The sequence below is a fragment of the Python bivittatus genome, unplaced genomic scaffold (assembly GCF_059951505.1).
Source record: "Python bivittatus isolate LINGU-HERP-01145 unplaced genomic scaffold, Pbiv_v1 ctg000610_np1212, whole genome shotgun sequence".
Taxonomy (NCBI): Eukaryota; Metazoa; Chordata; class Lepidosauria; order Squamata; family Pythonidae; genus Python; species Python bivittatus.
The window spans coordinates 36,021,352-36,032,725 of record NW_028277088.1 but is presented as its reverse complement, the minus strand read 5'-3'; the positions used below and the strand labels follow the sequence as shown (position 1 = coordinate 36,032,725).

The 11,374-nt window shown below is 36.6% G+C and overlaps 1 protein-coding gene across 7 annotated transcripts in view; it reads right to left on the bottom strand.

The window, feature by feature from the left end:
* The window catches only part of KAT2B (lysine acetyltransferase 2B), a 69,693-nt gene that overhangs the window by 13,729 nt on the left and 44,590 nt on the right, over positions 1–11,374 (bottom strand). For 3 of the 7 annotated variants that reach the window (XM_088150771.1, XM_088150772.1, XM_088150773.1), the window contains 8 exons: positions 8,885–9,011; positions 6,706–6,816; positions 5,844–5,987; positions 2,857–2,971; positions 2,328–2,364; positions 2,058–2,121; positions 1,893–1,977; positions 673–1,251 (listed from right to left, as the gene is read on the bottom strand). In XM_088150771.1, the coding sequence (XP_088006897.1) occupies positions 1,058–1,251; positions 1,893–1,977; positions 2,058–2,121; positions 2,328–2,364; positions 2,857–2,971; positions 5,844–5,987; positions 6,706–6,816; positions 8,885–9,011 (877 nt within the window). In that variant the 3' untranslated portion in view covers positions 673–1,057. Of the gene's footprint in view, positions 1–672; positions 1,252–1,892; positions 1,978–2,057; positions 2,122–2,327; positions 2,365–2,856; positions 2,972–5,843; positions 5,988–6,705; positions 6,817–8,884; positions 9,012–11,374 lie in introns of those variants that run through there. The other 4 variants (XR_015797890.1, XR_015797889.1, XM_088150775.1 and 1 more) reach the window with 2 other exon arrangements.

Sequence of the window (11,374 nt, the reverse complement as noted above, 5' to 3'; positions counted from 1 at the left end):
GCCTGGAATGGCTTGGATTGGGGTGGGTCCTTGGTTAACTGGTGGAATTTGCTAAACAGCAGCAATGGGGAGCCCCGGGACTGCCATCGCTAAGCAATGCACTCATGTTACATCTTGCTTTACGATCACATGGCTTAGTGATGGAAATTCCAGGCCCAATGATGGTCGTAAGTCGAGGACTACCTGTACTACTGAACACAGTGTGCAGTTAAATGCACATTCTTCACGGATGTATGCTTTAGGTGTATGTGCATCAATTAACATGCAATATACTCAGGGCTAAGCCCTGTATGAAAATCCAATCTCTTGTCCATTCCACCCATTAATGCAGCACCTATTGTACTTTTGAGGGCAAAATGGCTTTCATGCATAAAGGTCCGTACAAATCTATAAAGACAAAGCTATTGCTAGATTGGGTTCAATAGTAGAAATAGTATTGTTTTAAATTTATTGACTCTACCAAAAGACTAAGCAACAGTTTGGAGCTAGCACAGACTTTGAGGTCCTTTTCAGAACTTGACCTAAGTCAGAATGATGCTACATTTTCTTGAAATGCAAATATTAAGAACCAAATTCATAGAGGAATTTTAACTTGCACCTAATAAGGGAATTCCATTTTTATAGCTTAAAGTAATTCTTTCTCTCTCATAGCACCTTCTTCTTAGTTGAATGTTTAATTTATATATATATATATATATATATATATATATATATATATATATATATATATATATCCCCCTTCATTAACATCTTCGCTGTAAAAATAAAAAGCCATTTTTCAATCTGATACATTAAGCTTAAACATTCACTGCTTGGAAATTTACCCTTTCCAAATCTCCAAACAGTTTGTGCAATACATCTAATAAAAATTGAATACACTGCAAAAGGGCATGCAAGTGTACATTTAAAAATACTTTAATAAAATAAACTCTTCTATATTACATGTTTAAAAGTGCTAGTTAAGAAAGTTTTTTTTTATAAACACAAGTTTCAAATCTAATGAAAGAACTGCATATTCTGCTGTGAAATTAGGCATCTTAATTGCATGAGAAGAAAATTATTTGTCAATTAATCCAGCTTCTTTAATTTTTGTGTAGAAGAATTTCTCCAGTATATTGGCACATTTGTAATATTCACTTTCAGGTGGGTTGTACTCTTTGCAGTTAGTAAACACTCGCTGCATATCTGCCATGAATAATTTCTTAGATACGTAGTACCTGTTCTTCAATCGTTCACTCATAGTTTTCAGGTCTGTGTAAGAATAAACATCATCTTATTACTAGAATATCATTTGGCTCTATGCGTCCCCCTCCCTTCTTTAGTGAAAAAAAATGGCTGTTCACTGAGACTTCAGTTATTTCAGTGCTACATAAGATCAGTGTGTGTGTGTGTGTGTAACACTTTATCCATTATTTGCAGTTGAACCATCATTCTTCATAAATTATAATGAATCTGCCATCCATTTGCAGAAAATGAATGTGAGCAGCTATTCTGTTGTTTTTAGGAGTGGTGGGTAAAAATGATCTGATTGTGGAGGAGAATGCTGCCTCTAAATTATAGTTTGGGCAAAAACAGCTTTCTGTAAACAGAAGTCTCTCCTGCTTATAAACAGTCTATTTCTGAATGAACAGATGAGTGCTGATGACAGAGGTAAACCCCAAACACAGAAAAATCTCTTGCATGAGCTCCTACACAAGATGCTTCAAGATAATTATCCTACATACATGTTTCTTATGTAGATATTACTATCACTGCACTGCACTGCAAAAATAATAATAATAATACTCTCTGACAGTTGTGCAAAGTTTATAGAACAGCACAATATTATAGTTCCATATTTAAAAACATATTTCCCTTTAGAGGCCTTATTTTTAAAAAGCTAATGGCATTACCCATAGGGAACCTTATAACTTCATAATATCCAGGAGCTTCTGTTCTCTTCACTGGTTCCATGAAAGGCCAAGCATTTTGGTGGCTCTAGGAAAAAAAGTATTACTGATCAATGTTCTATATCACAAAACATTTCATGAGATTTACAAAAATAAAATAAAACATACCTTGACCTGTTGTAGAATGTTTTTTAGTGTGCTGTAAAGTTGATCTGGATCTTTGGGTTCTTTACTTAAAACAAAATGCAGGCAAGATTAAAATGTATGGTTTGTACAGTGTTCTTTTAAAAAGCCAACAATCCACCAATTGCAAACTGTTAATGACTAAAATGTTCTTATTCTTCTGTTAGAAATAAAGATGCAATTATTTTTAAGGAACATATCAGTACTCAATTTGAAAGGGTTTTAATTAATTTATCTTGCTCAAACAACACTTACCCCTTCTCTTTACTGCTTGGTTTCCAGCCAGTCTCTCCTATGCAACGAACAAAATTAAAGCAAAAGGCAAATTAAAAGTGGTAAGTTATAACACGTAGTCTTAAATCCATATACTCTGCTTTAGAGGATAAGCTAATGCTCAAATATATCTGAGTATCTTAAAAAAGAACAAATCTTCAACAATTAATATTTGCATACAAATCAGTCAAGAAAGCATCAGAATTCAGTCATCAATCAGTTCTTATTTTTAATTCCCAAAATACTGTAAAAATAATAGTAATTATCTGCGTATTATTTCTAATGGCTATTAACAAGAAAATAAAGAACCATGCCACGATACACAATTAAAATATATAAGTTAATTGTCATTAAAATAAATGTTATAAATAACCTAGAAGCACCTCATTTCTGGAGAAGAGAATCCAGTATCTTAAAATTAAATTAACCCAATCAATATTTGCCAAAGGTGATAAACATTATAAAAACCTTGGCAAGTGTAATTAAACAGCTACCAGGACAGGATACATACTAATTCCAGGAATACTTTCTATGGGTATCTGTCGTACTCCGTCTTTGAAGCAAGAAAGGCCAGGATAAACTTTCTGAATCTGTGCTTGTTTCCTTTCAATCAATTTTTTAATGATCTGGAACAAAGATAGCACAAAAACAGAACTGTAAAAAGCAATCAGATTCATTTAAATGAGATTAATTTTTGAACAGTTTCATACTTCTCGGTAGCTATTTTAAAACTGAGACAATGAACAAGCCAATGTTCAGTAAAAACTGAATATTCAGAGGGGAATGAAGGCATATGGATCTGAAATATATAAATATCTAAGATATTGAGGTTTGTAAGTCATCTGCCTAACGTTATTAAATGCACGTGCAACTCATCTGCAGCACAATATTTATCCAATTTGCCTCTTTCATTGATAATAATACTGAGGGATGCCACTGTCATGCATGGTCAGTTGCCCATACTTACAGTTGGATCCACAACATGGGTAATTATTTACTTAGCATGTAAGTAAGTGAGCATATAACATATATACACAGGTTGCATTTCTTCCATTATAATGATAATAATTTGTAATTGATTTATTCCCACAGCTATCCTCGAACTCTCAGCAGTTAACAATATCATATGGAAATCAACAATACAATAAAAAACAAAATATTCATAATATGAAATTAAAATGGTATTCTAGTGGTAGTGGATCTATTTACCAAGAGAGTTCATTTTATTCAACATAAAAAGCAACTGTTGTTTCTAGACCACATTTCTGGTCATGTGATCTCAGATCATGCCTCTCAATTTAATCCAGGTTCTGGAAACCCTCTTTCAATTACTGCATATTCATATTCATTTGTCATTGTCTCATCACAAGTAGGTTGACAGGAAAGAACTAATGCTGTGATAGAAATAAATTTGTGTGGCCATGTATCCTGTCAACAGGACAATTGACCTGACATTGTCATTTGCAGAACTTGCATATAACAACTCTCTGCATTCCTCATGACAGTACACATGCCCCAACTTGTTCATCAGCTCCATATGAAATTTCCAGACAATCCTTGTCCCCCTGAATGCACCAGGCTTTGATCACCAGGAAGAAGAGGTCTCCATGCTCACCCCACCATACCTTACATGTCTTACCAGGGAAAGCAGGGCACATTACTGTTTCTTTGGACCTTCTATTTCAGACTTGTCTCTTGATCTTGAGGAGATGCCTACCCATTTTGGGGGGGGAGGGGTTGCTTTCCATACTTTCTATGGCAGGGGGGGAGAGTGAAGAAGGCAGCAGTATGATGGAATGTCTAACAGATTCTGAGAATACAGAGGAGGGAGAAAGGCCAATATAGGAAGTACAGCTTTTACAGAAAAGATTCCTGAGTCCAGGAGAGGGCAAAATAAGAGACTAATTCCAGCTTAATTATGCTAGTTTAAGTTGTGTAAAATTGCTTTGGCACCTTTCAAGATTCAATTACATTACCCTACTAGCAACAAATATCTACAGAAATCCAAGCAGTTCTTGTTCCCTAAATTTGCCAGCCTTGCAGGGCTTGGCAGCTTTGGATTTCTCACATTCAAGGTTTCTCCTTTCTCATTCTCTGCTTAGCCTTCATGGCACTGACATTATGACTTCCCAGCTTCAAAAACAGTTGGTCAAAGTCACTGATAGGGAGACAGGATTCAGAACTGGTTTCCCTCATCCAAGTTGGTGATCTACTCTTCCTCCACCACTGAAGAGAATTCTTCATTTATATACAGGTAGCCTTCGTTTAGCGACCGCAATTGGGACCGGCAACTCAGTTGTTAAACAAAGCAGTCGCTAAGAGAAAAATCATGTGACCATGACTGTTCTTATGATTTTACTTCAGCTTTCCTTTTATTTATTTTTATTTGTCAAATTTATATAACAGCCCACTTCACATGAAGTGATTCTGGGCAGCATACAATAAATTTGCTTTCCAGCATCAGAAAGATACAACCCCAAACAGCCAGGTGAGCTCAAACAGGGGAAGGGTTCCAGAATTTGATTCACAAGGGAACTCAGTAAAAAGGCAAATCTTATAGCCCTTTTCCCCACTTCCTGCCCTTTGGAATGCTCACCCCAGTGCTGGGATAATTAGCAAGAAGAGAGTTTGTACTTATATTCATTGGAGAAAAAGGAATTACAAGAGAGTAAGCAGACACACAATACAGAATACATATAGAAAGGAATGCGCTTATTGCCAGTTGTTCATCTAGCACACTCGTGGCTGTGAGTGACACACTGCTTAGGAGGCAAAAAAAGCCTTCAAATTAACTAAGCTCTTGTCAGGATTAGGCAGCAGCACAAGTCAGCCAAAGGATTCTAATCAACTAATTAAGGTCAAAGAGCTGAACTTGTTAACTTGTGGTTAGCACTTTTTAGGGATGTGCTGCACTGAGGACAAAAGCGGCTCAGGAAGAGATAATGTCTTTAGGCAATCTCTCCACTTTGCAAGGTGGAGGAAAAGGAAAAAAACGTGTCAGACAGAAGACAGCACGTACTAACTGTAATGACAAATGTGTGATGAGAGAGAATGAGAGAGAGAGAGAGAGAGAGAGATGCTGTGAAGGTCATAAATGCGGGCACTGGTCGCAAAAGTTATTTTTTCATCACCACTGTAACTGCAAATGGTTGCTGTCCAAGGCAGTCACTAAATAAGGACTACCTGTAATGATATCCAAGCTATACTAAAAAATCCATTGTGGTGTTATTAAATGTTCTGTTTTACAACTGACACTCATGAAACAGACAAGTGGAAAATACAGTCATCCTTCTACTTTTGTTTCAAGCCAGTGAATTTCCTTCAGAAGAAATTTTCCACACCCATAAAAAAACACAGTATCATTTTGTACTGGGTCCCTGGAAGAAAAATATAATGTTGTACAATAATCCTTATTCTTGAGAAACTTTGCAGGTGTTAATGAATTGATTAAAAACAACACTTGATTAGCGTATGCTTTTTAAAAAAACCACTTTTTACCTCTTTTTGTTTCTTAATGATGACTGAAAATTCAGTGTAAGGAATCCTTGGATTCAATTCACACCCCATTAAAGTTGCTCCTTCATAGTCCTTGATATAGCCTACATATTTTGCTTTTGGTACTTTAATATCTTTTGAAAATCCCTAAGGAAAAAGAACCAATTTACTTTTACTTGCTTACTGAAGCCATTGTGACTTTTTACATTAGTGATATTTTCCTTCATGTACTTTGAAGCTGCAATTCTGCAACCAGAGATCAGTCACCACCACCCTTAATTTTAAGTTCATGACAAAATCACACTATGCATCATAGAAACAGGATACACAATATAATTTTTTTGAAGATCACCATGTAATTCATCAGTGGTTACTATTACAAAGATAATTACAACTCCTGTAGCAACTGTCAAGAAGCTCTCAAAAACAGAAAGAGGGAGAAAAATATATTATATAGAGGAGTCACATAACAGCAGTAGAAAAAACAACCCAGGAATGAACTGTCATTTCAAAGAAACAGCCAGAACATACAGATTTCCCAAAATACAAAACCAAACAACTTTAGTTTTTTTAGTGGCCCAGTTCATCTTTTGTAGCAAAAAGAAAATGTGGCATCTTAAAGATTAATCTTTCAGCTTATACAATAATGAAGGCTTATATGATAATAAAACCGATTAGCCTAAAATGCCGGAAGACTTTCTTTTAAGAGGTCTGGTGTTTATAAACAATAGTCTTCAAATTCAAAGAAGAGTTATATTTTTCCCTCAGATAGCAAGATCACTCTAAAAGTCTTCTGTATGTTTCTAACAGTTATTCAACTTTCATTTTGCTGCAGATTGAAAATGGTCCCCAAAGTTCTACTTACTTGTTTCTTGAAGTAGCCAATTGCATATTCATCAGCATATGTAAGGAAGTTGAGAATATTATGCTTAATATGATACTCTTTCAGATGATTCATTAAGTGTGTTCCATAACCCTGCAAAGGAATTATGATGAGTTTATCAATTGAGGATTGCAATGTATTAAAACTTTGCCGCTTGGAGTTTGCAATAATAAAACAATTTAAATACAGGTACTCCTTGACTTGCAACCACAACTGGGACCGGAACTTCCATCACTAAGCAATGCGGTCATTAATTGAGTCGCCCCCGATTTCACCACCTTTTTTGCTGCTATCGTTAAGCAAATCTGGCTTCCCCCATTGACCTTGCTTGTCAGAGGCTCCCTGGGAAGGTCGCAAATGGCTCTCATGTGACCCTGGGATGCGGCAACTATCGTAAATGTATTTGTTTATTTATCTATCATATTTATATAGCCGCCCATCTCACACAAAGTGACTACATGCTGGTTGCTAAGCGCCCTAATTTTAATCATGTGACCACAGGGATGCTGTGACAGTCATAAGTGCAAGGACTGGTTGTAAGTCACTTTTTCAGCACTGTTGTAACTTTTAATGGTTGTTAAACAAATGGTCATAAGTCCAGGACTATCTGTACAGAAATACTGTGGGTCCCTAAGAACTGTGTGTGAGAACAGAATTTTGGTCTACTGACAGAAAGACTGGTTACAAAGCTTTCTTTTCCAATTACATGGGTCATGTTAAATCCTGCTTCCAAAAACTACTTTCAAAGTAATATTCCGCAGCCTAACCAGAGCAGGAAGTTATAACTATTATAACTATAGTTATAACTATTGCGGAGTTATGTAACTAGTTATAACTCCGCAATCTAACCAGAGCAGGAAGTTATAACTAGCATCTTTCCCAAGAGAGACTGAATAAGGGAACCTGCAGACAAATGGTGGATCTATATTTGAGCTCACTTTGTAACTTAGTGGAAGGATTTCCCCACCTGTGTTTGCTTTTGGCTTTTTTCTTCTACCTTTGTTGAAATACTTGATTCAACCTATTCTTAGGGTTGGTGTTACATTTCCCCCCATGTTTTTTTTCTTTCCTGTATCGCTAGTTTTTGCGTATCCATGTGTGTAAGTTTCATCAGTTCACCTGCTTTAGATCAAAGCTTTCCTCTCTTCGATTTTGGACTTTTTGCTATTTGCTATTTGCTTAGATTGCTGAGGCATCAGACTTAGTCTACTGTTGAGGTTAAGTTTGCTTGTTCGTTCTGTTTGGTTAGGTTGCTGATTAAGCAACTAGCATAGGAGAAAATCAGATATACCATTTCAGGATATAACAGTTTCCTACAATGAGTAAGGGTAGATCATCATTAAGGTTCATTCCAGATTTATTATTTAATTATTAGATGTTCTACCCTTTGAACGTACAGCACTTTTTGAATGATCAGTAGTCATTGCATATCTTCCAGATAGAGCTAAATGTTTTACCATTCCGTTATTATAGAAAGATGCTAAAAGTCGGGGAACAGTTATTGTCTGTTGTCACCAGATATTTTCCAGCATTATAATTTACATTATAATGCTACCCACCCTCCTTGCAATAGGTTGTGACTTCAGATATACTTCAATCACAATCAGCAAAGATAAAAATTTCTCTAACTGGCACACTGTTTTCCTACCTAGCTCCGTTTACCATATTTCCTCCTTTGTTATTTGCATTGGGACTGAACTGGAAATAAGATGGAAGATTTATACAGATATTCCATTCATCACTGACTGACAAAGAAAGTATAATTTCCTCTGTGAATTGTGGTAAGTACAATAAATCACAAGAGAATGCTACTTTGGCATGTGTTTACTCAGCCTTCTGGTTTCTTTTTAAAAAGCAGACTGCACTCATGAAAGTGACAAAATTGTGACAAAAATGCAATGAATATTACTTCTAATGAACTATATTTTCAGGTGGTTTTCAATATAGCAATCATTCTACACTTACAGTAAGAATTCTGTTCTGCATCTGGATGCAATTAATTTTAGTAGTGAGCCTTCTGTGGAAGAATACAATGCACTTTGGGCAGAAGAATATTTTCTCCATTTGATCAAGTTCAGGACTATGGAGCCACACAAAATCCAATTATACCTGCATATTGTATAATACATTTGTCTTATAATGCCACTAATATTGGTTTTACCTTGACTTGTTCATTAGAAGTCACAGCACAGAAAACTATTTCCGTAAATCCTTGAGATGGGAACATCCGGAAACAGATACCACCAATCACACGACCATCCTTTATTAATGCAAGGGTCTTGTGTTTCCTGTAGTTACATACATTTGTCATATGAATGATATACCCACTAATGGTGGGCACCACTGGTGCCTTCATAGTCAGAGCAATTATATATAAAAGCACTTTTGCATAGATTTGATGCTAGATTTGATTTGATTTTCTAAAGAGGAAGAAAGTGCCCAGAAAACTGGTAGTTTGTCAACATAAAATATTTTGATTGCATTTTCCAGATTCCCTTTCAAATGATTACCTTCTATCCCAACTTATTTTATTGGAATAACTCATTTCTTCAGATGGAAATAGCTTTACTGAATAAGCCCATATAATGCCAACTCCTGCTCTATAGCTTGTTTCCAAGGAGAAGGAAAATTGTCTAGTAAAACTAAAGGAGTCAGTCTGACTGGAAAGAATTGGATTTTCAACCAATAGTTTATCATTCTCCGCCAAGCCCTTACTGAGATTCCTGTCTCAAGCCTTAACTGGGTGTTTGCTGTTCCATTGGGTGCAGCAAGAATTGATCTCAAAAATTTTGTTTGCAGTGTTTCCAGTGTATCCTTCTTCACATAAATTCCAACTTGTGTCCCATAAAGGATTTGGGCCAGTGGTTTGGCCTCAAAAAATTTTAATGCCACGGGGATTAATTGCCCTCTGCTTGTATAAAAAAAGCGCTTAGACCTAGCTGCACTATGTGATTCTGGTGCGTGTTCCAGGTGGAAAACCACCCCAAGATATTTAAATGCAGTAACCTGTTCTAATTTGTGCCCTTCTATTCTCCAGGATTGTTGGGTGGCTCTCTTAGCAAAGACCAGAATTTTAGATTTATCAAAATTAAGAACCAGATGATTTTGTCCGCAGTACCAAAATATTGCTGCTATTGCTTTTTAGCCCTACAGGAGTTTGTGAAATTATGGCAGCAGCAGCACCCTAGAGGGGTATAGGGATTTTGCACCGTGCTAGTTTAGGTCCGTGGAAATTCTGGATTATGAAGGCCTACCACTGAACTGATGTACAAGCTGAAAAGAGAAGGGGCAGGAATACATCTCCTTCGCACTCTTTTCTGAACACTTCCTGTGCCCAAGAGGGACCCTTGGGAATTGCATCTCACTCTTAAAGTAGTGCTGGAGTATAAGTTCTATATCAGAAAGAGGAGGTACCTGACAATAGTTGTTTTTTTAAATTTTTCCCAAAAGGCATTCCTGGAAATTGAGTCAAAGGCATGTTTAAAATCTAGACAGGCCACGAAGAGGGATGATTTCTTTTTATGAGTGTATTTTTGTACAAGATGGTAGAGCACCAGAATGTGGTCTACTGTTGACCTCTGAATCCTGCCTGCTCATCTTGGATTATGCCCTCTGTCTCTATCCAGTCTTGGAGCTTGTGATTTAAATGTTTAGCATATAATTTGCTAACAACACTCAAAAGGTTGATAGGCCTGTAATTGCATGGATCATTCTTACTGCCCTTTTCATAAATTGGGACTATTGTTGCCAGCCCCCAATCTTTTGGAACATAACCAGTTTGATCTATGAATGTAAATAGGGATGCTAGCAGAGGCGCCACCAGCTGGGATTCTTTTTAATTATTTCAGGCAAAACACAACACCTGGAGCTTTGTTAAGGGATTCAATCGGGTTATCTCTTGCACAGAGACAGAGGGCCAATTCTGAACTTAGTCCAGGTCGATCTCACTCTCATTTATGTTACTAGCAGGGCCCATGTACAATCCTCTAAAATACTCTTCCCAGGCTTGAATTGGTACTTGATTGGGGGGTGGGGGTAGCGGTTTTCCTAGACTTCTGGTAGTTTGCCAGAAGAGGGAAGAATCCCTCTTCCTGACTGAATTAGTTTCAATCAAATATTGCCTGAACTGATTGAATTAGACTCTGTCAGGTCTCCTTCGTTGCCAATCTTTTCTACACAAATTTTCTACTGAATAAATTTATAACTGCAAAAACAATTATCTTCATGATGTTTCAAGTCATATTACTACCAGTTGGTGTCTTTCTCATGATAGAAGGCACCTTCACCTGCAACTCCCACACCAGCCTTCTAAAGAATGTTTTGGAGGGGAGCAAGAAGTGTCAAAATTGTCCTCCTTCCTGTTCCAATGATAAATGGTCTCCATCTTGGAAAGGTTAACTATTGCCTATTTCTCATTATTTGGAGCAAACCTTCCAGTGAATGCAAATCCTGATGTTTAGTCCCATCTTTTTAACTTCCCCAAACTTTGTGAGAATTCTCACAAAGAATGCCATAAATTACAACAATTTTTCAGCTTCCTTTTTGTTACTGTTGTTGTTCCAAGTCTCAAACCCACAGACTGTGGATTTAAAAGGTTGCTTTCAGCTTCTAAAAACGAACCCATTCAATAAATATTATTCCTTTTTTTGTT